At 41.0% G+C, this 27,535-nt stretch overlaps 1 protein-coding gene across 2 annotated transcripts; it reads left to right on the top strand.

Moving 5' to 3' along the window:
• Positions 1-27,535, top strand: LOC110537573 (single-minded homolog 2). 2 transcript variants are annotated; one of them, XM_021623721.2, is made up of 12 exons: positions 1-408; positions 1,312-1,509; positions 11,078-11,160; positions 13,523-13,612; positions 19,576-19,684; positions 20,469-20,554; positions 22,747-22,946; positions 23,615-23,721; positions 24,061-24,208; positions 24,404-24,569; positions 24,841-25,264; positions 25,895-27,535. In XM_021623721.2, the coding sequence occupies exons 2-12, from the start codon at positions 1,335-1,337 to the stop codon at positions 26,713-26,715; spliced, it is 2,409 nt and encodes an 802-aa protein (XP_021479396.2). In that variant the 5' UTR covers positions 1-408; positions 1,312-1,334; the 3' UTR covers positions 26,716-27,535. The 2 variants fall into 2 exon arrangements, with proteins under 2 accessions (XP_021479396.2, XP_036793431.1); XM_036937536.1 differs by having other exon boundaries at positions 1,253-1,509.

The following is a 27,535-nucleotide window of genomic DNA, read 5'->3' as shown; positions in this document are numbered from 1 at the left end:
GCACCGCCCCTCTCCCTCAGTCCGCATTTGGTTCTGCAAAAGGAATTGACGGGTGCTGTTTGGAAAATCGGTCTGTCTTTAAGGATTACTGAAGCCAAAAAACGAGACTTCTTGAAGACGAAAAGGTTGCTTTATTATTCCTAGCACTGTCTGAGACAACTTCGCATGCTCTCCATTGGTAGCCTAGTTATGTATCCTTATCCTGGCGTTGAAATAAGGAAATGGAGAACTCAGTTGATGTCTTCCCTAGTCGATTAAACAAGGTGGACATTACATGGGAAGGACATATAGTCGTTATTCACTAATCATCATAACTGCAGTGCCCGTGCGTCATCGAAGACACGTTTCTGGTGGTTATGGCAGCAAACACTCTGGAATGAAGTGTGAAAAATAACATTCCAGGCGCAGGTAACTTCAAATTGATATGATGTAAAACATCTACATCATGGATGTCTTTAAATGTGTCTTGGGCATGGATGTTGTAATTATTCGTCAAGTTGAATAGTTGGATAGCCTACACATTGCCATTACGCACGAATATTTTCGCGTCCAATTCTTTACAAACGTTAACAGTATGCTATAGTGTTTATATGGGTTTGTTTTCGTTAATGAAAATATTAAAACGAGCCTTTTATTTACGCAAATGAATAGGCCAACACCGTTCGCACCGATGAGGTATAGCGAATCCAACCAAATCGTCTTATGATGGTGTGCCTGAACTTGAGAGGTTTTCTGATACTTCAAAGGGAGTCTTTTCTGTTTAAACGGGGCGTTCATCCGTGTGATATTTGACAGTCTACATATTCCGGAGTTTACTTGCTCAGTAGAGGGCAACCTGTTTCTCATGCCACCACTTGGAGACTGAAGGGAGCCTGCCCAAGATTTGTCCTCACAGACTCTTTTGAATGAAAAGTAGCCTAGTCGAAGAAAAAGCTTTTCAAATGATTACAGGGCTCTGGTAACTTTAACGTTGTTTACCACCTAAATTGTGTTCTGCACAGGCGTCGGAAAGCAATGTTTTGGAGACCAACATTTCGAACATTCAATACATATCAACATGTAGGCTAATGGTTGTAATATTTAATTGGAATTAATTACATGCAACAGGTTGTTTTTAGTGAACATGCACGTTTCTGCAATCTATAAGGAGACAGGAGAGTGCTTATTTTTCACTAGATCGTTCAAGAAATTGTAAAAAATATGTTACAATATCGTTATGATGTAATTGGTAAGTGCATTTTCTGATTCAAAGATAAAAAGGAAAAATCTACGTTTTGAGGGCGAAGAGGAAGGTGTTCTGTGTTGCAACAGGCATTAATTTACAGCAGTCAGAGATGAAGGAAAAGTCCAAGAATGCGGCGAAGACGAGACGAGAGAAAGAAAATGGAGAATTTTATGAACTGGCGAAATTACTGCCTTTACCTTCAGCGATCACCTCACAACTGGATAAGGCTTCAATAATTCGGCTGACAACCAGTTATTTGAAGATGAGAGCCGTGTTTCCGGATGGTAAGTAATGCTACCACTATCAATTATGATTAATCATAATTAGGCCTATGTCTTCAGGAGAAGAGGCACATGTTAGGTTTTAAAACATACTATTAGTCTTTGTATTTTTTTTTAAACAAATACATATTAGAAAGGGACAGAAAATATAAGAAAATGTATGCCTTTTCATTGTGTTAATTTTGAAATATATGTACATTTTCGGGGTCATGTAGGTTACCATTGTCACTTCCCCTAGTTAATGTTTCTATGGACAGTTAGAGTGATTTGTCGGAAATGAATCTCCAGTAGAATTTGCCAATGATAAATATCTAAAAGATATGCATCCCACTGAGCACAGACATCAGTTCAACGTCTAGTTGTGATTTAAATTTAGATGAGTTGTCAACTAATGTGAATTCAATGTGAAATCAAAAAAATGTCAACATGTTAATAGCTTTATACTAAATGTTGGGTACCCAATTACGACATTCCTTTACATTGATGACTTTTTGCAAATCCAACCAATTTTCCATTTTGATTCAACGTCATCACATAGATTTTTTTGGCCAGGAAACAGCGTTGATTCACCCAGTGTTTTCCCAGTGGGATATGACCATGCATGCCTAAAAGTGCCTTTATAATTGTCACCAACTTTCCTCTTTCCCACCTGGTCATACAATTTTTAAAAATACTAATTTTACAAGTTTAGAACTTCACATTAATAATGTTTCACTGCTAGACATGTGGCTCTAGATTAGGAGTTATAATAAATCATCCAATTATGGTCAATAAAAGGAACACTTCGACAGGCTAAACCTGAGGAAAACAGCCCTCTTCCTCCCTTAGAATTGATCTGTCATCACTCATAAAGTCACAGAAACCTTTAGGCACGGACTAAAAGGGCCACCCGTTAGTTCTGGATAATAGTAGCTAAATGTATGACCATTTCACCATTAAAATCTTGTGGAATCTATAAATAATTAACCTGTATAACAATATTACAAAAATAAAAAGTGTAATCCTACATCTATTATAGTCTTGATCATATTTAATTATAGTAATCAAAAATGTGATTGATGTAATTTCAAATATTTGGAAATCAATTAAATTAATATTCTCTTAAATGATTAGGCCAATTCGTTGTTTTTTTTATGGAGCAAAATCAGACACTACCCTAAAACAACTAAATAACATTACTATTGTAATTTAAAATAAACGCAACTTCCATGACAAAACAGAAATGGATTTATGAACTAATTAATTAACTAAGAACCTACTTCGAGAAAATGATTATGCCGCCTCTTTCAAAAGTACAGACCATAGGCCTCCGTTTTAAATTACATTAACTTACAGGTGAAATATTATTTAAGCACTCCAAGTTATACCAAATATGATTAGATAGGATTGTTTAATCTTAATTACAATGTTTCACACGAAATATAGGCCTTCGTTTTAATTAACTGTAGAAATTAACAGTCACTTCAAATTAATAAATAGGCCAAGGCTAAACAACAGTCTGCCGTAACATTTTTGTTTTTACTTTCTCTTTTGACATATTGATTATTCTAACATCAGATGTATTGAATATTTTTGGGGTTTACATGTAATTCACGACATCCTGGTACTGAGAGAGATGTGACCTCCGTCCAACGAGTCTATTAATGGCCGCTGTCCCTCACATTGTCAAATGTGTAGGCTTATTTTGCAAGTAACCAATGCTTGATTTGGGGATGACCTCATCGGAGCTGAGTACCGGCACCATCATTTTCTACTGGTTGAGCGAGCTCCTGTTCCGATTCTAGAATAGTAAATCAAAAGTATTGTGGGGCACCTGCACCTAAATATAAACACTGGACACTGAACCCAAATAGAGTACCGGCACCTATTTCAGTCCAAGTCAAGCACTGCAAATATCTATTCTGGGGATTCAGAAACTTGGACCCGAGGCAGATTTCAATATGATGCGCAAAAGTTTGTGAAATATAGGCCTATCACCTCACGCAAATTATGCATGTTTATCTCGTGCATTCCATGTGCAAAGTGTGCAAATTACGCAAATATAGGCCTAATTTATTTTAGTTTGAGGCAGTTATTTTCTTTAAAAAGAGTAATAAACACATTTTTTCACACCACCTCAAATTGCTTCCATTTATGCCTATAGCGGGGGTGCAAGTGCAACGTCTGTTGCAGCCATTTACGAGATTTGGGTCTACAGATCCGTAAAAGGCCTGTCCTGCACAGCACCTAATCCCGTCTATCAAACCAAGACACAGGGAATTAAATGGATATTGATGGTGAAAAGTATGAAAATATAAGAGTTAAAACTGTGACCTATTAACCCTGAATGTTTGTCCAAAACATATTGTGCAATAGCCATTATTTTGCATATTTTCCCCAGTTTTGCAACTCAGTCAAATCAAAGCACTCAAAGCAAAGTTAAATTGAGAAAATGTAGGGTGCTCAATGCTCATATGTTTTTCTGAGAACCCAGATTATACAGTGCATTTGGAAAGTATTCAGACCCCTTGACTTTTTCACCATTTTATTACATTACAGCCTTTATTACATTTTTTCCCCTCATCAATCTACTCACAATACCCCATAATAATGACGAAGCAAAAACAGATTTATAGAAATGTTTGCAAGTAAAAAAAAATTTAAACTACTGAAATATCACATTTACATAAGTATTAAGACCCTTTACTCAGTCATTTGTTGAAGCACCTTTGGCAGCAATTACAGCCCCGTGTCTTCTTGGGATTATGCTACAAGCTTGGCACACCTGTATTTGGGGAGTTTCTCCCATTCTTCTCTGCAAATCCTATTTTCAGGTCTCTCCAGAGATGTTTGATCGGGTTCAAGTCTGGGCTCTGGCTGGACCACTCAAGGACATTCAGAGACTTGTCCTGAAGCCACTCATGCGTTGTCTTGGCTGTGTGCTTAGCATAGTTGTCCTGTTGGAAGGTCTGAGGTCCTGAGCACTCAGGAGCATGTTTTCATCAAGGATCTCTCTGTACTTTGCTCCGTTCATCTATTCCTTGATCCTGAGTCTCCCAGTCCCTGCCACTGAAAAACATCCTCACAGCATGATGCTGCCACCACCATGCTTCACCGTAGGGTTTCCTCCAGACGTGACGCTTGGCATTCAGGCCAAAGAATTCAATCTCGGTTTCATCAGACCAGAAAATCTTGTTTCTCATAGTCTGAGAGTCCTTTAGTTGCCTTTTGGTAAACTCCAAGCTGGCTGTCATGTGCCTTTTACTGAGGAGAGGCTCCCGTCTGGCCACTCTACCATAAAGGCCTGATTGGTGGAGTGCTGCAGACATGGTTGTTGGTTGCCTCCCTGACAAAGGCCTCTTCTCCCCCGATTGCTCAGTTTGGCTGGGCAGCCAGCTCTAGGAAGAGTCTTGGTGTTTCCAAACTTCTTCCATTTAAGAATGATGGAGGCCACTGTGTTCTTGGGGACCTTCAATGCCGCAGAGATTTTCTGGTACCCTTCCCCAGATCTGTGCATTGACACAATCCTGTCTCGGAGCTCTATAGACAATTCCCTAGACCTCATGGTTTGGTTTTTACTCTGACATGCACTGTCAACTGTGGGACCTCATATAGACAGATGTGTGCCTTTCCAAATCATGTCCAATCAATTGAATTTACCACAGGTGAACTCCAATCAAGTTGTAGAAACATCTCAAGGATGATCAATGGAAGTCGGATGCACCGGAGCTCAATTTCGGGTCTTATAGTGAAGGATCTGAATACGTATGTAAATTAGTTATTTCTGTTTTGAATTTTTTATACATTTGCGAACATTTCTAAAAACCTGGTTTCACTTTGTCATTATTGTATGTAGATTGATGAGGAAAATGTTTTATTGAATCCATTTTAGAATAAGGCTGTAACGTAACAAAATGTGGAAAAAGTGAAGGGGTTTGAATACTTTCTGAATACACTATATATGAAATAAGTGACACTGGCCATTGAGTTCACAGCATTTGACAAATTCCACCCTTCTACAAATTAATAAGATGGACAACCTGGCATGCTAATATTCAACTTCATCACACATCATAATACATTTCAAATTTAGGTTTTATATTTTCAGATGACAGTTGGGACATTTCTGTGAATGTAACACTTTCTTTTAAAACATGTTTCACATGTTTATTTTTCTTTTCTTTTTTTCTGGTGATTTTGTCAAGTCATAATTTGCAAACAGACTTATTGAGTATAAACACACAAAGGTTCCCACTGAGCACACCATGTCATTTCAACGTGGTTATTTGGGAAATATTTGGTTGAGATGTTGATCAATGAGATTAAAACCTATATTCACTCACTCAAAAAGAAAGCCAAAAGTTAGTTACATTTCCAATGTGTTATCACTATGTTTCAACCATCTAAAAGCACAACCAAATTCCAATTCTTTGATGTGTTATTCTGGTCACGATTTACATAGCTAGTTTGATAGCTAAGCAAGCCACTTGTAGCTAGACAGTAACTCCTCTAGTATGTGTTGTTGTCATTTCACAGGATTTGTTTTTGGTTACAGTTTAAAGCCGTAACTTTGAGTTTTTGCCGAAAGTCGATCTTTAAAGTAACTGTCCAGTGTTTCCAGATTTGTATGAAATATGACCTTTGATAAATTACAATATGAGTGAAATAGTTTTCCTTCCAAAATATGGCAATTATGTGTGTTAAAAAGCAGCTTCTCTGTGTTGGAATGGTGTGGGTGTATACCGGTCATTTAAAATATTAATGTCAGCTCATTACCTCTAGGAGGAAATAGCAAGCATTTTTGAAATGATCTGTTTGAGATACAAGCTTGAAGTGGGGTTTTTGAAGTGTTTTTTTTTCTTCCATTAATGCTTTGGTCACAAAAATGAGTATAGGATGAGTCAACAACGTTATTTGGGTATAAGTTAACAATATATTAACTTTTTAAAGTTATATTTTCACTGGACAGTTACTTTAAAACTGCAACATTTTCTCTCAGCCTCATGGAAAAATGTGAATAATAGCATGAGATGAGCTATAAAACAGCACACTTGTCTTCGTGCCCCATGGCAAAATGTGTAGAATTGCAGGAAATTAGCTTTAAAATGGCAACATTTTCTCTCAGACTCATGACAAAATGTGTAAAATAGCATTATAAAACGGCACTTTATAAAACTGTAAAATTTGTTGAAATGCAGGAAGTTAGCTGTTTCCCCCTCAAAAAAAATCAGTCCCCCACCCCAAAAAAACATATTTTTATTTTTTGGGGGGTTGGAGGGCCTTCCAATTATCCTTCCACTTATACCGTTTTTTCAAAATACCCTTCCATATAACCCCCATAGGACCACTCAAGAGAGACATAATACTGTATGCCATGTCAAACTGTGGAATTGCAGGAAATAGGTTCTTAAAATGTACTACATAAATCTGGGGGCTGAATTTTCTGTTAATACATACACCCCAATTTTGCCTGTGCTTCAACCATTTAAAAGCACAGCAAAGTTCAAATAGGAATACAATAACAGATTTTTTTATGTTCTCCCGATAGGCGCAGTGGCACTGCATCTCAGTGGCGTCACTACAGACCCTAGTTCAATTCCAGGCTGTATCACAACTGGCTGGGATTGAGCGGCACACAATTGGCCCAGCGTGGTCCAGGTTAGGGTTTGGTCAGGGTAGGCCGTCATTGTAAATAAGAATTTGTTCTTAACTGACATGCCTAGTAAAATAAATTGGAGATTCATGTGTTATATGTGTGCTTCATACAATAGCAGAACCAAATGATTGGGATTGCAGTTGAGACTACATTAAAAATACATGGTGCAAGTGATCAGTGCCATTTGAGTTTCTTCAGATTAATAGTGAAAATCTCCACAGACCTGCAATGGCCTATGCATGCTATTGATGAAATGAAAATACATCTTCATCAATCTACACACAATACTCCACAATGACGAAGCGAAAACAGGTTTTTAGCAAATTTATATAAAATAAAAAACAATACTCCACAATGACGAAGCGAAAACAGGTTTTTAGCAAATTTATATAAAATAAAAAACAGAAATACCTTACTTACGTAAGTATTCAGACCCTTTGCAATGAGACTCAAAATTGAGCTCAGGTGCATCCTGTTTCCATTGATCATCCTTAAGAAGTTTTTACAACTTGATTGGAGTCCACTTGTGGTAAATTCAATTGATTAGACATGATTTGGAAAGGCACACATCTGTCTATATAAAGGTCCCACAGCTGACAGTGCATATCAGAGCAAATACCAAGCAACGAGGTCAAAGGAATTGTCCGTAGAGCTCTTAGACAGGATTGTGTTGATACACAGATCTGGAGAAGGGTACCAAAAAATGTCTGCAGCATTGAAGGTCCCCAAGAACACAGTGGCCTCCATCATTCTTAAATGGAAGAAGTTTGGAACCACCAAGAGTTTTCCTGGAGCTGGTCTTGGTCAGGGAGGTGACCAAGAACATGATGGTCCCTCTGGCAGAGTTCCAGAGTTACTTTGTGGAGATGGAAGAATCTTCCAGAAGGACAACCATCTCTGCAGCACTCCATTAATCAGGCCTTGATGGTAGAGTGGCCAGACAGAAGCCACTCCTCAGTAAAAGGCACATGACAGTTCACTTGGAGTTTTCCAAAAGGCACCCAAAGGACTCTCAGATCATGAGAAACAAGATTCTCTGGTCTGACGAAACCAGGGTTGAACTCTTTGGCCTGAATGCCAAGCGTCACGTCTGGAGGAAACCTGGCACCATCCCTACGGTGAAGCTATGGGGATGTTTTTCAGCGGCAGGGACTGAGAGACTAGTCAGGATCGAGGGAAAGATAAACAGAGCAAAGTTCAGAGAGATCCTCAATGAAAACATGCTCCAGAGTGCTCACGACCTAAGACTGGGGTGAAGGTTCACCTTCCAACAGGACAATGACACTAAGCACACAGTCAAGAACGCGCAGGAATGGCTTCGGGACAAGTCTCTGAATGTCCTTGAGTGGCCCAGCCAGACTCTCCCCATCCAACCTAACAGAGCTTGGGAGGATCTGCAGAGAATAATGGGAGAAACTCCCCAAATACAGGTGTGCGAAGCTTGTAGCATAATACCCAAGAAGACTCGAGGCTGTAATTGCTGCCAAAGGTGCTTCAACAAATGACTGAGTAAAGGGTCTTAATACTTATGTAAATGTGATGTTTCATATTTTTTCTAAAAACTGTTTTAGCTTTGTCATTATGGGGTATTGTGAGTAGATTGATGAGGGAAAACATCAGTTTAATCAATTTTAGAATAATGCTGTAACGTTACAAAATGTGGAAAAAGTCAAGGGGTCTGAATACTTTCCAAATGCACTGAATATGACAAGAAGAAATGTATAGTTACAGTAACCTCAAAATATGGCCATGGATGTGTTACTCATTTAAAGGGATACTTCAGGATTTGGGTTTATCTTACTCTTCCCCAGAGTAAGATAAACTCGTGGATACAATTTTTATGTCCCAGTGTGCAGTTTGAAGGAAGTTGCTAACTAGCATTAGCTCAATTGCTAACTAGCGTTAGCGCAATGACTGGAAGTATATGGTAACTGCTATCATGCAAGTAGACACCATAGACTTCCAGTCACTGTGCTAACACTAGTTAGCATTGGCTAGCGAAACTACCTATAACGCCCTTCATACAGTATGCAGACATAAAAATGGCATCATCAAAATGAGTTCATCTAACTATGGGGAAGTAAATAGTGGGCTTCATTGCCATAATACTGAAGTATCCCTTTGTTTAACTTTAGGCTATTTACTGTATTTAAAAAGTTATATATCGAATTGTGTTTGGTTGACAGAGCAACCAAATATCAGCATTTAAAGGAGATGTATCTACTCCTTGGATAGTTCCATCTGAACCAATGGATTAATCTCATTCTTCAACTTTTATTTTTGGTTGAGTTGGAGACGTGAATCCAACATATCATTTCTTAACTTGTCAACAAGTTAATAGGCTATTTATTGTATTGCAAAAGTGATATTGAATTGTGTTTAGTTGTCAATGCAACCAAATATCAACATTTGAAGGAGATGTATCTTCTGCTTGGATAGTTCTATCTGGGCTACTGATTTAGTCTGGCTTTAATTCTAGTTTGTCTATAAATTAATAATTGATATGTTGGATTCATGTCTCCATCTCAACCAAACATATAAGTTAAGAATAAGACTGAATCAAATAAAACTTTAAATTCACTTTAAATAAAGTTTGATTTGATTTAGTCCTATTCTTTAACTTAGATTTTCAGCTGAAATGGAGACGTGAATCCAATATATTCATTATTAGTGATGGAACTATTGAAGCAGAAGATACATCTCCTTCAAACGTTGATATTTGGTTGCGCTGACAACCGAACACAAGTCAACATCATTATATATTGCTAGATTTGATATCAACCAGAGCTTGAAACCCAAGGCCTATTGTATTGTTTATTTTAAGTTAAATTCTGGGTTGAATTGAAACAATAGCTGTTGATGACATTATAAATGCTATATCGGGCTAAATAGCATCATTGAGTGATAAGGTATGGTCATACTTCATTTGCTCTGTTAAACCTACCCGTTGGAATGACTATTTAGTGAATCTATTTCGTTTTTTTAAAAGTGGAGCTCTCTTATCAATCATTCTAACAAAAGCACAATAATAGTCAGTAACAAATATCAAAGCTACTGCATGTTGAAGATCTGACGTTGTTTAAAGGTAGACATTCAACATGTTTTATACAAGATTTGCCTATGTTGAAATTTGGTTACCATGATGACAATCTTGTGGTTGAAGTGTCACCCTCAAACAACAGTTGATTACTTTTTTGAAATCAATGTATTTTCCAAATGACAAATGACATTGAAACAACGTTTATTCAACCTGTTTGTGCCCAGTAGGTTGTTTGCATGTCCCAGTGTCCAGCATAATAGACAAATAATATCACAGCAAGTGAGAGTGACTGTAGGAAAAATATATCTTGTTCTTAGTGACATAGGGGATTATGGATGTGGGCATGAGCAAATAATGGGATCTGAGTCAAGCACAAACTAAAATAAAATATTTAAATACAGCAAAAGTACTGCATAAGGGTGTGTTTCTGAAATCTACTCTCATATGTGACATCTCTCATTAGTCCAACCTTATACAGGACTGGTGGACATGTGTGCTTGTAGGATTCTGTGCACTCACTTTGCATCAGCTGCAAATACATACACTACTTTCAACCTATGTGATTTAAAACAAATACACACAACATAATGAGACAGGATGGAGCAGCTTGAAATCCTTTAGTATTACCATGGTTCAATATTTCTCAAACCTTTATGAGCAGCATCTCAAGGGACAGTTGTCGTGATTGATGTCCCCTTTAACGCTGGCTGGTGTCCATCTTTTCATTTGGCGTAGAAGACATTGTGTCATTAACCCGTACCATTGAGATTGCAGTATTTTACCAGACCAGTCAAAAAATAATGTAAGGCTATATATTGGGTCCTCTTCATAGTGTCCTCTTCTCCTGGAAGCAGCTCGGTAATGTATTCTACACCTATTGTGTGTTTCATCTACAGGGCTGGGGGAGGCCTGGGGCCAGCCTACCAGAATCAGCCCTCTGGACAACATGGCAAAAGAACTGGGATCCCATCTACTGCAGGTGGGATATTTTCAACACAGATACAGTGCCTTGCGAAAGTATTCGGCCCCCTTGAACTTTGCGACCTTTTGCCACATTTCAGGCTTCAAACATAAAGATATAAAACTGTATTTTTTTGTGAAGAATCAACAACAAGTGGGACACAATCATGAAGTGGAACGACATTTATTGGATATTTCAAACTTTTTTAACAAATCAAAAACGGAAAAATTGGGCGTGCAAAATTATTCAGCCCCTTTACTTTCAGTGCAGCAAACTCTCTCCAGAAGTTCAGTGAGGATCTCTGAATGATCCAATGTTGACCTAAATGACTAATGATGATAAATACAATCCACCTGTGTGTAATCAAGTCTCCGTATAAATGCACCTGCACTGTGATAGTCTCAGAGGTCTGTTAAAAGCGCAGAGAGCATCATGAAGAACAAGGAACACACCAGGCAGGTCCGAGATACTGTTGTGAAGAAGTTTAAAGCCGGATTTGGATACAAAAATATTTCCCAAGCTTTAAACATCCCAAGGAGCACTGTGCAAGCGATAATATTGAAATGGAAGGAGTATCAGACCACTGCAAATCCACCAAGACCTGGCCGTCCCTCTAAACTTTTAGCTCATACAAGGAGAAGACTGATCAGAGATGCAGCCAAGAGGCCCATGATCACTCTGGATGAACTGCAGAGATCTACAGCTGAGGTGGGAGACTCTGTCCATAGGACAACAATCAGTCGTATATTGCACAAATCTGGCCTTTATGGAAGAGTGGCAAGAAGAAAGCCATTTCTTAAAGATATCCATAAAAAGTGTCATTTAAAGTTTTCCACAAGCCACCTGGGAGACACACCAAACATGCTCTGGTCAGATGAAACCAAAATTGAACTTTTTGGCAACAATGCAAAACGTTATGTTTGCCGTAAAAGCAACACAGCTCATCACCCTGAACACACCATCCCCACTGTCAAACATGGTGGTGGCAGAATCATGGTTTGGGCCTGCTTTTCTTCAGCAGGGACAGGGAAGAAGGTTAAAATTGATGGGAAGATGGATGGAGCCAAATACAGGACCATTCTGGTAGAAAACCTGATGGAGTCTGCAAAAGACCTGAGACTGGGACGGAGATTTGTCTTCCAACAAGACAATGATCCAAAACATAAAGCAAAATCTACAATGGAATGGTTCAAAAATAAACATATCCAGGTGTTAGAATGGCCAAGTCAAAGTCCATACCTGAATCCAATCGAGAATCTGTGGAAAGAACTGAAAACTGCTGTTCACAAATGCTCTCCATCCAACCTCACTGAGCTCGAGCTGTTTTGCAAGGAGGAATGGGAAAAAAATTCAGTTTCTCGATGTGCAAAACTGATAGAGACATACCCCAAGCGACTTACAGCTGTAATCGCAGCAAAAGGTGGCGCTACAAAGTATTAACTTAAGGGGGCTGAATAATTTTGCACGCCCAATTTTTCAGTTTTTGATTTGTTAAAAAGGTTTGAAATATCCAATAAATGTCGTTCCACTTCATGATTGTGTCCCACTTGTTGTTGATTCTTCACAAAAAAATACAGTTTTATATCTTTATGTTTGAAGCCTGAAATGTGGCAAAAGGTCGCAAAGTTCAAGGGGGCCGAATACTTTCGCAAGGCACTGTATATGACCCAATATACACAACACAAATATGTAACACAATATTTCAGTACTATATATACACAATATACAGTACCAGTCAAACGTTTGGACACACCTACTCATTCAAGGGTTTTTCTTTATTTTTTATTATTTTCTACATTGTAGAATAATAGTGAAGACATCAAAACTATGAAATAACACATATGGAATCATGTGGTAACCACAAAAGTGTTAAACAAATCAAATTATATTTTATATTTGAGAAAAGTAGCCACCCTTTGCCTTGATGACAGCTTTGCACACTCTTGGCCTTTCCTTCAACAGCTTTAAGGAAAGGCCAAGAGGTTAATGCATTTGAGCCAATCCGTTGTGTTGTGACAAGGTAATGGTGGTATACAGAAGACAGCCTTATTTGTATGGTACTGTATGTATTTAGGACAATTGTAGTGTTCTGAAGAGAAAATGCCATTGATGTTACAATGTTTTTGCTATGGAATTTGTAGGCTTTGCCAAGAATTTGTAGTGGATTTCATGCCATGATTAGAGCCAGATGTGATAGAACAGAGTGTGGTTTTTGAAAGACTACAAAATAGAATCATAGAAGGCACTCTTAAGCATACTCCCATATGCTGATTTATGCACAATGCAATGTCTAATATCTACAAATCTAACTGACCTTCTATGTATGTTATTATCCAAAATGGATGGTATATTTTTGGGTCTAACACGTTTTGTTCCCCAGACTCTGGACGGCTTCGTATTCGTTGTCGCTTCAGACGGCAAAATCATGTACATCTCTGAGACTGCATCAGTCCACCTCGGCCTATCCCAGGTAAGAAGACATCACTCTGCCTCCATTTTGGTCCTGGGCCATTGCGTATGCCACGAGCTTTGTGTCTGCCTCCCTCAACACAACCAAGGTCAACTAAAGGGCATCTGCCTCCTGAAATGCCTGTTCAACCATTGATTTGACAGTCAGTAAAACAGACTGCAGAATGCTACGTAAAGTTTGCCTAAGTTCACCTAGCACAGATAATTGAGAAGGTATAGGGTGGACACAGAATATGATCTGTCAGTCTATTCTAGGTGTTGAGTTATTTTCCTTTGTGTTTGGCCGCTGTTCATTTCACAATTTGTAGGCAGTCCACCCACTCTGCCCAGAGAGGGTGAAAACGGGCTTTGGTGATGAAATTTCACTTTACATTTTACCCAGACAAATATGATTCTTCATGTTCTGAATCTATCAGTGGGGTCTTTCTCTAAAATATCATTACCAATCCAAAAAGTCGGATTCCGTAACCTAATACATCCGATAAGAAGCACCAAGCTCTGTTGAAAGAGTGGTGCCACTTCTCGCAGTGACTTTTGAGGATTTTCATTGTTGTGGTGGTCTTCTGCAAAAAGTGAAATGAACATGGTAGGAGCTGAAAATAAAACGCTTGCGCTCAGTGCTCCGTTGATATCTCACAGAGATATGCTTGTTTTTCTGATACATTTTTACGAAATAACAGGAATTTTGCATTAATATGAAAAGTGTATACTAAAATATGAAAACAATACATGTCATATATCAAAATCATTATCTATCTTACCTCTATATTGTTTTATGTTCTCTGGATAATAAGAAAGATGACGAGTTCAACCATGAGCCTGTTAGTTTGCCTTAATTCTCACACAACATCCAGCCTAGCTGACACAATGTTATTTTCCAGATTTTTGACCACTTTGATCTTGGCCATCCTACAAGGGTAAAAACCCTAATAACTTTTGAACAGATTATGATAGAGAAATTTGGTGTGGACCATCAGTTTTTCTTAGCGGAGTATCTACACAATTATACTGAACAAAAATATAAACGCAACATGTAAAGTGTTGGTCCCATGTTTCATGAACTGAAATAAAAGATCCCAGAAATTGTCCATACGCACAAAAAGCTTATTTCTCTCAATTTTTCTGCACAAATGTGTTTACATCCCTGTTAGTGACCTTTCTCCTTTACCAAGATAATCCATCCACCTGACAGGTGTGGCCTATCAAGAATCTGATTAAACAGCATGATCATTACACAGGTGCACCTTGTGCTGAGGACAATAAAAGGCCACTCTAAAATATGCAGTTTGTCACACAACACAAAGCCACAGATGTCTCAAGTTTTGAGGACGATTTTACCCGCTTCAGCACTCAGTGGTCCCGTTCTGTGAGCTTGTGTGGCCTACCACTTTGTGGCTGAGCCATTGTTACACCTAGACGTTTCCACTTCACAATAACAGCTGACAAACTGCTTGTTGGAAAGGTGGCATCCTATGACGGTGCCACTTTGAAAGTCACTGAGCTTTTCAGTAAGGCCATTCAATGTTTGTCTATGGAGATTGCATGGCGGTGTGCTCAATTTTATACATCTGTCAGCAACGGGTGTGGCTGAAATAGCCAAATCCGCTAATTTGAAGGGGTGTCCACATACTTTTGTATGTGTATTTGTATACTGTATTTTATTCTGTTTACCCTGCCTTAACTGAGGTCCAGGCAGTTTGACTGAGAAGCAATGTATCATTGCTGGTTTGGCTTATATATATATTCCATTAGGACAGTGTGATCAGCATTCTTTGCTGCTTGACATGCCCACTTCATCAGTATTGGTGTTCCCCCAGAGAGAGATGCTCTGTCTATCTAACCCACTCTCCACACATGGACTCCCACTGAATCATCTCATTATTCACACGCAGTGACTGAGAATAGCGAAATGGAGTCAGCGGCAGCCTCCCTCAAGACAGAGGTTTATCCTTAAAGTACTGTCTCTGATGTGTTATACTCTTGGCCTCCACTTTCAGCATACCGTCATTCTATCTGGTTCACTTTCCAAAAGGGTGGAACATAGACATTTGGGGGTGCCCTAGAAGTAGTGGTCCTGACCAAAGCAACAATTTTATGAATCAGTTTTTTAAAATGGAGGTGCCCACATTGATTTTAGTTGAGCTACTTACAGTATAGGGGTGTTCTGCTTACAAAAGTGTCCAGAACCTAAATTATGGAACCGCTGTCATCCTAACACTGCACTCATGTAAAGAGATTGTGTACTGAGCTGTGGATAGCAAACAGAAATGCTGATGTCTTGAATGTACCTCCCCTAAGCAAACTTGGACAGACACATTGACGGCTGTGCTCAGAAAGCAGTCGAGAGAACATGTGGGCTGAGCAACAGCAATAACTCAATCCAATAAAAACAGCCCAACCACCCACTCTGAATGTAGCACTGCACGCAGACCTGATGTAAATTATGCTTGTGCACACCTGTGTACGCTGTCAAGCTTATTCAAATGGACCATCCATTGTTGTTGATATCTTGTGTGTGTGTGTGTGTGTGTGTGTGTGTGTGTGTGTGTGTGTGTGTGTGTGTGTGTGTGTGTGTGTGTGTGTTGGAGTGTCAGTGTAGTATGTGTGAGTGTGTGGGTAGAGTTCAGTGAGTGTGCAGGGCCAGTGCAAGTCAGTGTGTGTGTGTGTGTGTGTGTGTGTGTGTGTTTAGTGTGCTAAGGTTAGTGTTGTTTTAAAATGAACTGTGAAAGACAAAACAGTATGTTGAGAATGCTTCTGTTTAAACACTGAGGTTAACCCATCTTCCATTATAAAATCTAGATGCCTGTTAAGTATCAGTAACCCACATATCTTAACTTACATTGGTGCTTTTACACACCAGTGGCGGTCAGCGCCGTTTAAGATGAGGTCCAATTTTTTTTTTTCATGACCATGGCCTTATTTCTATTACATCATATTGTATGGCTCTCATTCACATTCCATTCACCCGGTTCAATGTAACAGCGATAGGTTTAGGCTACTACATGATACTCAAATTTTCCATATACCCATCATAAGGTTACAACCTAGCCTATGAATGAAAGTTAACAACCTCGGTGCACACAGGTCGAGAAACAAATTTGAGGTGACAGACAGTGAGACATGGACAGACAGTGATATTCAATACCGTTTTGCACAATCTTGCCTGCAGTTGCAAACGAGAGTTTATATTGGACAAATTCAGGTATGTTTAGCCCTGTTTTGTGCCGTTTGCTTCCATTTAAGAAATGTTTTTCAACAGAATCAGCGGAATGAATACACCCCTGATCACTCGTAAACACAATTCACTTTCGTAGCAGCCACGTTGTATTCCTTCTCACATCTATGCGCTCTCCTCTCACCTCTTCCCTTCACTTGTGAACTTCAATGCACAACACATCAGCTGTATGTGACCAGGCAGAAAAAACTTTCCAAGCTAAACCACTACGCACAGCCTACATCGTTGTCACCATATTAGCTAAAGTAAAGTTATAGTCAGCATAGCTAATAGCACTAACGTGTTAGTAAACCCACAGTCAGTAAGCAGTTACACTGATGGGCCCCGGTGGTAATAAATTAGTAATACCAAAAGCTTACCTTGACTTGGAAGAGTTCCAGTGTCATGTTGGGAAAGTCATAGCCAGCTAGCAAACATAGCATCCCTCTGTTTGAGCAGGGTGTTTCAGTAGGCTAAATTAACTAGCTGCATTTGCTAGCAAAGTAAGTGAAACTGAAAGTGAAAAAAAGTATGAAATCTATATTTCTGTCTTGCTTCTCCTTCATTTTGGAAGATATTAATTCGTTCAAAACTGTTCAACTATTGTCTTTCTCTCTCTTTAAGTCAACTACTCACCACATTTTATACACAGTAGTGCTAGCTAGCTGTAGCTTATGCTTTCAGTACTAGATTAATTCTCTGATCCTTTGATTGGTTGGACATCATGTCAGTTCATGCTGATTGTCACGTTCGTCGTATTGAGGAGACCAAGGCGCAGCGTGATATGAATACATACTTCCTTTAATAAAGAAAGAACACTAAACAAACTAACAAAATAACAAAACTAACGTGACGCTATATAAACCGAGTGCTGACAGGCAATGACACATAGACAATAACCCACAAAACCAAAATGGAAGATAGCAACCTAAATAGGATCCCCAATCAGAGACAACGATAAACAGCTGCCTCTGATTGGGAACTATTTCAGGCCACCATAGACCTACAATAAACCTGGAATAACAAACACCCGTAGATATACAAAAAACAAGTAAACAAGTATACCCACCCTCGTCACACCCTGACCTGACCAAAATAATACATAAAACATAGAAAACTAAGGTCAGGGCGTGACACTGATAGGCTGGAGGACGTCCTCTGGAAGTTATCATAATTACTGTGTCTATGGAAGGGGGTGAGAAACAAGCGCCTCCTAGGTTTTGTATTGAAGTCAATGTACCCAGAGGAGGACGGAAGCTAGCTGTCCTCCGGCTACACCATGGTGCCACCCGAAAGAATGCTGTTGAGGCTACTGTAGACCTTCTTTGCAAAATAGTGTGTTTTAATCAATTATTTATGATGTGATTAAATTGAGTATAGTTTTATCTAAACAGGATAGATTTTTACATTTTTTACAATAAAACATTTTATGAAATTCACTGAGGAGGATGGTCCTCCCCTTTCTCCTCTGAGGAGCCTCCACTGTTACACACATATTTCACTTGTTGCTCCTGAACACCATTTCTGTGACACCAAAAAGCAGAGCAGTCCTCTATGCTCAGTCCCAATGCTCTCTCACTACAAAGCATGGATTACCCGAGCCTAACTGAAGAAACCAATTTGTTGTTGAAGTGGGGAGCAGTGACCCGCTCGCTGAGTGACCCAGCCCCCAAATTTGAGAGGTAAAATAGATCAGAGAGGAGCCTAGACGGTGTTCTGTGTTGTCATGCAAATGATTGGTTCTTTCATAAATTAACCCGAGTGTTTCCTGACATCATCCGCCTTTGAGGCGGAGCTGAAAGTGATGCAGAGATCGATTTTTGTCCCCTTCCTCACTTCCAACACACACACATATGCATGTACGCATGCAGGCACAGGCACTCACACAGACACACACTCACATGTACGCACGCGAGCACACACATGTACGCACGCGTGCACACACAAACACACACACACAAAGTCAGTGTCCCCCTTCAATAGGCATTTCTCTTTGATAATGTAATCACTTGTAATGACAGAGTATCATCCTGCTAAATGATCAAAAGACCTCAAAACACCATTCAGAAAGACTCTGTCTTCTTCACTGTTGTTTTAAGATGGAACCAGAGAAGAAGGCAGACATTTTACGTGCCCCCAACCGATTGTGTTTTCTTGTTTGTTTGTTTGCGTTGTTTATAACTTTTTTTTCTTATTCTTATCCATATTTTTTTTAAACTGCGTTGTTGGTTAGTTAGGGGCTCGTAAGTAAGCATTTCACTGTAACCTGTTGTATTCGGCGCATGTGACTAATAACATTTGATTTGATTTGTTAGGGGTCACATGTCACTGAAGAAATTATATGCTGGTCTCTAACGTATATAATGCAACTTGTCATCTTCTCAAATTTCAGGCTGATAAAGCTTGATGTGATGTGATTAACCGGTGCCCCCACACATTGACTCTGTACCGGTACCCCCTGTATATCGCCTCCACATTGACTCTGTACCGGTACCCCCTGTATGTAGCCTCCACATTGACTCTGTACCGGTACCCCCTGTATGTAGCCTCGCTATCGGTATTTTACTGCTGCCGTTTAATTATTTGTTATTTTATTTTCTATTTTTTATACATCTATTTTTTACTTAACACTTATTTTTCTTAAAACTTCTTAAGCATGGTTTGTTTAGGGCTTGTAAGTAAGCATTTCACCTGTTGTATTCGGCTCATGTGACAAATAACATTTGATTTGATTGATTTGTTTCTGTCAGGTGGAGCTGACGGGCAACAGTATATTTGAGTACATCCACCAATCAGACCATGATGAGATGACGGCCGTGCTCAGCGCCCATCAGCCCCTCCACCATCACTTCCTGCAAGGTGCCTAACATGCTAGATTCATTCACTCTCCTTTTCTATTTTCTCTTTCTCCTTTTTTCTTCCTCTCTTTCTGTCTTTCTTATTCTTTCTCTGTCTCTGTCTTTCTTTCCATTTCCTTTCCCTTTCTACTTCTGTCTCTCTCTCTCCGAACCAAGTCAGTTGATCACGATTTTCCCTCATGCAAAATGTACTCAACTCTCTGTATGTTTCTAAGTAACAGTGTTGCTACTTCAATGAGGTCTACCTCTACCGTAAGAAGGAAGGCAACTATAACAACATAGTACAAAGTACAATGTGTAGCACCATGATGCATAATACAAGATAATACTCAGGCAGTCTCTCTCTCTCTCTCTCTCTCTCTCTCTCTCTCTCTCTCTCTCTCTCTCTCTCTCTCTCTCTCTCTCTCTCTCTCTCTCTCTCCCCTCTCTCTCTCTCTCTCTCTCTCTCTCTCTCTCTCTCTCTCTCAGAGCAGCAGGCAGGTTTTCATTATCTTAGTCTAGGAGCAGCATCTTAAGTCTTATGTGATAACAGCACTCGACATTCTGTGGAGTACCATCTTTGGGGGAGTTTAATAAGACCAAAAGCAGCAGCTACTCTTCCTGGGGTCCACACAAAACATGACATAATACAGAATATTAATAGACAAGAACAGCTCAAGGACATTTAACCAGGGTTTGTGTGTGTGACTGTGGTGGTGAAATGTTTTTATTTTGTCTATGTCTCCTCTCTCTGTCTGTGTCTGTCTGTGTGTGTGCGTGTGTGTGTGTGTGTGTGTGTGTTACAGAGTACGAAATTGAGCGCTCTTTTTTCCTGAGGATGAAGTGTGTATTGGCCAAGCGTAATGCAGGACTGACGTGTGGAGGATATAAGGTACTACTATAATGAAATTAAATATTTGAAATCACATTTCCTAGTTACTGTATTCCATGATAATCTGCGTCTCTGGAAGTAGTAAACATGAATATCAATATAAGAGAGAAATATAAGAGAGAAAGTAACTAATTCAAATTAAACACCTACAATTGAAATGTGTCAGTTCAAAACAAATATTTCTTCTTTCTTCTATTTTGAGATTAAAATGTTGTTGTTCAATTGAGGCTATAATGTTATTATAGTGTTATTACAGTGTTAACAGGTTATTTGAAACTGCATATTGTTTGTCTGAGAGTCTCAGCAGCTGCAGCATTTCCACTTGACTCACTCAAATCTCCAACAACAACTACCTCTTCTAAAACCCTCCTCTCTGGATGCAACGGCAATATTCTTCACTCCCTACTTCTTCCCTCTCTTCCCCTCGTCCCCTATAATATACATCGCCTAGCAGATTGCAATTGAGATCTGTTGTAAATTTACAGTTGAAGTCGGAAGTTTTACATACACTTTAGCCAAAAATATTTAAAATCAGTTTCACAATTCCTGACATTTAATCAGAGTAAAAATGCCCTCTTAGGTCAGTTAGGAGCACTGCTTTATTTTAAGGATGTGAAATGTCAGAATAATAGTAGAGAGAATTATTTATTTCAGCTTTTATTTCTTTCATCGCATTCCCAGTGGGTCAGAAGTTTACATACACTCAATTAATATTTGGTAGCATTGCCTTTCAATTGTTTAACTTGGGTCAAACGTTTTGGGTAGCCTTCCATAAACTTCCCACAATAAGTTGGATGAATTTTTGCCCATTCCTCCTGACAGAGATGGTGTAACTGAATCAGGTTTGTAGGCCTCATTGCTCGCACACTCTTTTTCAGTTCTGCCCACAAATGTTCTATGGGATTGAGGTCAGGGCTTTGTGATGGCCACTCCAATACCTTGACTTTGTTGTCCTTAAGCAATTTCAAACAGTTCTATTTTTGTTTCATCAGGCCAGAGAACATTTCTCCAAAGTACAATCTTTGTACCCATGTGCAGTTGCAAACCTTTGTCTGGCTTTTTTATGGCGGTTTTGGAGCAGTGGCTTCTTCCTTGCTGAGCGGCCTTTCAGGTTATGTCGAGATAGGACTCGTTTTACTGTGGATATAAATACTTTTGTACCTGTTTCCTCCAGCATCTTCACAAGGTCCTTTGCTGTTGTTCTGGGATTGGTTTGAACTTTTCGCACCAAAGTACGTGGTACCTTCAGGGGTTTGGAAATTGCTCCCAAGGATGAACCAGACTTCTGGAGGTCTACAATGTTTTTTTCTGAGGTCTTGGCTGATTTCTTTAGATTTTCCCATGATGTCAAGAAAGAGGCACTGAGTTTGAAGGTAGGCCTTGAAATACATCCACAGGTACACCTCCAATTGACTCAAATTATGTCAATTAGCCTATCAGAAGCTTCTAAAGCCATGACATCATTTTCTGGAATTTTCCAAGCTGTTTAAAGGCACAGTCAACTTAGTGTATGCAAACTTCTGACCCACTGGAATTGTGATACAGTGAATTATAAGTGAAATAATCTGTCTGTAAACAATTGTTGGAAAAATTACTTGTGTCATGCACTAAGTAGATGTCCTAACCGACTTGCCAAAACTATAGTTTGTTAACAAGAAATTTGTGGTGGTTGAAAAGCGAGTTTTAATGACTCCAACCTAAGTGTATGTAATCTTCCGACTTCAACTGTACATTGCCAATAAACAAGCCGTTTATGTTAAGTAGTAGAATAAATCATCTGTGTGAACTGGGCGGCCGCTACTGAATGGCCGGACAAGTATAGGTTAACAGGAAGTGAGGAAGATAAATAGAGCCATTAGCATCTAGGCACGTGGCTGTTCCAGGGAGGGAGGGCTGGAGGGGAGCAGTGGAGGAGGGGGGAGTGGAGAGGGGCACTTAGTGGGGTGCAGGCTGAGTTTGAGCCTGCTCTTGCTTTCATGGAGTTAGTGAGAGCAAGTTTGCTGCATTACCAACTATGTTGTATCTCAATCTACCGTATCTAACTATCTGCTCCACCTAAATATGGACACAAAACCACATTCTGGACACATAAGGCAAGGTGTAAAGCCTCTCTGTCTAGCTATATCTATGTCTGTATCTGTATCTATCTCTATATTGCTGTGTAAAGCCCCTCTCATCTCTCTGCTCCGCAGGTGATCCACTGCAGTGGGTATTTGAAGATCCGTCAGTACGTGATGGACATGGCGCTGTTTGACTCGTGTTATCAGATCGTGGGTCTGGTGGCGGTGGGCCACTCCCTGCCTCCCAGTGGTATCACAGAGATCAAGCTCCATAGTAACATGTTCATGTTCAGGGCCAGCCTGGACCTCAAGCTCATCTTCCTGGACTCTAGGTATGGGAGTGAGTGGGCAGCAGCTACTCTTCCTGGGGTCCTGCGAAATTAAGGCAGTTTATACAGTCTCTTATGGCATGTCTTGTGGGGTATGCATGGGTGTCCCAGCTGTGCGCCAGTAGTTCAAACAGACAGCCCAGTGCATTCAACATGTCAATACCTCTCACAAATACAAGTAGTGATGAAGTCAATCTCTCCTCCACTTTGAGCCAGGAGAGATTGATATGCACATTATTAATATTAGCTCTCTGTGTACATCCAAGGGCCAGCCGTGCTGCCCTGTTCTGAGCCAATTGCAATTTTCCTAAGTCCCTCTTTGTAGCACCTGACCATACGACTGAACAGTAGTCCAGGTGCGAAAAAACTATGGCCTGTAGGACCTGCCTTGTTGATAGCGCTGTTAAGAAGGTAGAGCAGAGCTTTATTATGGACAGACTTCTCCCCGTTTTAGCTACTGTTGTATTAATATGAGGGAGGGAGGGAGGGAGGGAGGGAGGGAGGGAGGGAGGGAGGGAGGGAGGGAGGGAGGGAGGGAGGGAGGGGAAAAAACATACCCTATGTAAAATGAGACAGAAAAATAGAATTAAAATAAAAAACAAACACAACAAAGGATGTGAACATCATGATTTAAAATGTTTTGCTTTTGACTCCTGAACTCTGGATTCAAGGGTGGCTGAGTTGACGGGACACGAACCCCAGGACCTGATCGAGAAGACACTATACCACCACGTGCACGGCTGTGACGCTTTCCATCTACGCTTCGCTCACCACCTCTGTGAGTCAGTCCCCCTCTGTGGCCACATTGTGACACTTCTAACTAAACAACCCACACTCTCCTTGAGAGGGTTAGGGTTTCTGTAAGTGGCAACTGTGGAGTTTCTCACAGAATATGCATGCAGGTTTAAGAGGAAAATAAAAATGATACAGTATTCATGACTCAAGGTATTCATGAGTATGTCAATGGAGCTGAGCCTTTTGCAGTCACTCTCTCCCAAGCATTCTCTGGCTATGTGCACTTCTCTTTCTCTCCCTCAGTCTTTTACCCAGGCACAGTGCAGTCTGGGATTTGATCTCTCACCCCCATCTTTCTCTCTCACCCCTCCCTCTTCTGCAGTGTTGGTGAAAGGGCAGGTCACCACTAAGTACTACCGTATGTTGTCCAAGCACGGGGGCTGGGTGTGGGTGCAGAGCTACGCCACCATCGTCCACAACAGCCGCTCCTCCAGACCCCACTGCATCGTCAGCGTCAACTATGTCCTCACGTGAGTCAACACTTTCACCTTTCGACCTGAGTGGTGCTGTGACAGGTGAATCATGTCCTTAAAAAAACGTCCTTTTAATAGTCTTGGACATTTTGGGGAAGAAAGTCTGGGTTTGTAAGGTGGTGCACCCGGTGTGTGTGTGTGTGTTATGCTAATCCAAGCTGTTCTGTGCTGTATGTATATGTCTCGCCACAGGGACGTAGAGTATAAAGATATGCAGCTGTCTCAGGAGCAGAGTCGAGCGGCCAAATCCAGCTTGGTCTTTAAGAGTGGCCCGGCCTCCTCTCAGGACCCCCGCAAACAACATAAGGCCAAAGCAGTCAAGATCAAGAGCAAACTCAAAACAGCCCCCTACCCTCAGGTACTACTGCTCCTCACACCGAGTTACTAATGCTGTTCATATGCACATACAGTAGCCGATATTATGATGAATAGCTTTTGCCAGTTTGGAAAAAGAGGAGACACTATTCACAATCAGTAACTTTCCTCTTGAAAAGGAAAATATAACAAAGTGACTTGATTCTTTGTCATAGCTCAACAAATGAGCTGTACTCAGCACTGTCTTCATTGCCTGTCGTTGATAGAAAAGAACAACACCACCATAACCTGCTGTCTATTACCTCCACCTCCAGCCCAACATCACCTACCATCCAGACAAGCTGGACTGCTCCCCCCAAGGAGAGGCCTGGAAGGAGAGCCCCCCGTACACTCTGACCCCCTGCCAGGGGCAGAGCTCTGGCCCCTCTGGAGGCCCAGAAGCTGAAGAGGTCCTGTTTAGCATCAGCGCCCCGTATGGCCTCTCCTTCCCCAACCCATATGGACACCTACCCCACACGGACTCCCAGAGGAGGGTGCGACCCACCCAGGGTTCCTCTTCCGCCTCGCCCTCCCCGGCTTCCCCCAGCCTGGCCGCACGGCAGCTGCTCAGCTCCCTGCAGGATCGAGGGGGCGAGGAGCGCTGGAGCTGTGCCAATGCCAAAACCCATCCTGGTCACGCCCCGAGGCCCTCTGTTGCATCGTGTGCCATCACCACTGCCACTGCAGCAGCGTATTCCGGTATGGCTCTGGCTCAAAAGCATGGGGAAAGGCGCGCTCCCAATCAGTGCTGAGGAACGCAGAGCTCTTTCCACAAGCTTTTAAATGCACCACTAACTGATATAATCAGTTTACACTAGCAATGCTACATTTAACCAGAAATGGTACACTGTAACTGAAAACTGTAATTGATACGTAAATGTGGGGTATTATCAACAGTCAAATACTGAGAAACATTTTACTGCAGTATACTGTAAATGAGGGTGCATTCTGGGAACATTTGTGGGTGGGGAATGAATTGCTATATTTCAAATGATACTGTAATTCAGTCTCACAGAATACAGTACCGTACCGTATTTTTTGAGCGCCAAAAACCTTTTGACCACTAGTGGATGCATGGTATTATTGTCTCTGGCTCATTAACATATTTTGAGACGTGCCTTGTAAGAGGCTATATTTGTTGCACCATTACTGAAAGTGCTGTACCAATTGAATTGCTATGTGGTAGTAGTGCCCCATCATTTAAAAATGTATAAGGGACAGATTGGTGTGGCAGCAAGTCTTAAACCAGCGACTTACCAAACTTCTAGAGGTGTCTGGCCTCTATAGCATTTTAGTCTGAATCTCATGGAGCATTTAATTTCTTCACAGGCCCTACAGCGAGCAGGGGGTACTCCCCCAGCGAACCCCTCCATGGCGTCCTCTCCAGCTGCGCGACCCTGCGCCCTATCAGCAGGTACAAGGAAGAGCCCTACGAGCATCACACACTTGGCCAGAGGAAGACCACAGAGGACCGCCTGCCCTCCCAGTCACAGGCCACAAAAGAGGACAGCAAGCTGCCGTTCAACCGAGACCACCTCCACAAGGTCTCAGAGGGTGGTTGCATAGTAGGGGAGAAGCCTTTGTCCTGTCCTCTGCTGAGTAGCTCTGTGCTGGAGAAGGCGAGCTATAAGCAGTCCGGGTCTCTCCACGGCCTGGGCCAGCCCTTCCCCATGCAGGTGGTGCTGGAGCAGCACAGGAGGCTGTGTATGATGGAGTCCCCCTACAGCCACAGTGCCACTGGCCCCTTGGAGCACACGGACAGCAATTGGGAGCGGAGGACCCCCAAGCTGCTGGAGCCTGAGGCGGGGGAGAGGAGGATGTGGATGGGGGTTGGAGTTGAAGTTGGGGTTGGGATGGGGGTGGGAGTTGAAGTTGGAGTTGGGATGGGGGTGGGAGTTGGGGCAGGCCTGCCGGCCCAGGCTCCGTACATGTCTTTGAATCTCCACCACGTCTTGGCCAAACACAGCTCCTTCCAGGCCCCGCCCTACGCTGCCCTCGGCCATTTGTCGGACAGCTACGGTTACCGTGGTGATGAAATGGGTTCTTATGGCTACAAGAGCCAAAGCCCCGCCTCTGGCTCCTCCCCTGAGACCCACAGGGAGATCCCTCATTACATCGGCACGTCCGTCATCATCACCAACGAGAGGTGACACGGCCTGGGATTGAAGGTCAAGAAGGGACAGACACCCTTAGACTTCAGCCTTTTTGGTCAGAAACAGACCATGACCAAAAGCTGTATCAGTGACTATGTTACTGCGTCAGACATAAGTCGAGTCACTTTCTGGGGACCCCCATTTCTGTTTTTCCCGATGCTTTCTACACAGATAAACCAACGTCAGACTCCTGTAAGGAGCAGCCAGGAATTTCAGGTTTCTTGAATACATTATATTTTTGGCATACAGTTTAGCCAATAGCATATGTAATGCATTGCCACATTCTAGATCAAAGCCATTTCTTTTGATAAGTCCTCAATCACCTTTGAGCCATACAGTACATCATTTGAGGTACAAATTGCCTGTGAAGAATACACCCCTCTAATGTTGTAACTCATAGAGGTACCTATCCTACAGACCTGAACAAGAAGAGACTATAGAATGTAGCATGAGTTCAACCCAATTCGCAAGCTAGTTCAAGTGCAAACTGTTTCCAATGCGCGTATAAATTATGCCAACAGAAAAATTACAGTTGCAAAAGTATTGAACGTGGACAATGTCTCGCACACAGTAATGAGGGAAAATATCCTTCATCCTCTTTTGAAGTTGGAATTAATTTGGTATATTCTACCCATGGCAGAGATTGGAAACGTAATGTGTTTATTTATTATTGTGCAACACAAAGCAGCTTGCTTATTTATGAAGGAAACTAGGGTCTAACAAGTATAATGAAAAAAATATATACTGCATTGGGGGAAATGAAATGAAATAAAACAAGGTAGTTTGCTTTCATTCTGAATAAACAATTCAAATGAAA

This window comes from Oncorhynchus mykiss, chromosome 12 (assembly GCF_013265735.2).
Source record: "Oncorhynchus mykiss isolate Arlee chromosome 12, USDA_OmykA_1.1, whole genome shotgun sequence".
Classification (NCBI taxonomy): Eukaryota; Metazoa; Chordata; class Actinopteri; order Salmoniformes; family Salmonidae; genus Oncorhynchus; species Oncorhynchus mykiss.
This window is presented reverse-complemented; position numbering and strand designations above follow the sequence as displayed.

Excerpts from the sequence above, each read along its gene's own strand:
- LOC110537573 (XM_021623721.2), top strand. The coding sequence starts at position 1,335 with ATGAAGGAAAAGTCCAAGAATGCGGCGAAGACGAGACGAGAGAAAGAA. Across the intron at positions 11,161-13,522 it reads TGGGATCCCATCTACTGCAG|ACTCTGGACGGCTTCGTATT; the intron begins GTGGGATATTTT and ends TTTGTTCCCCAG. Across the intron at positions 24,570-24,840 it reads AAACAGCCCCCTACCCTCAG|CCCAACATCACCTACCATCC; the intron begins GTACTACTGCTC and ends CTCCACCTCCAG.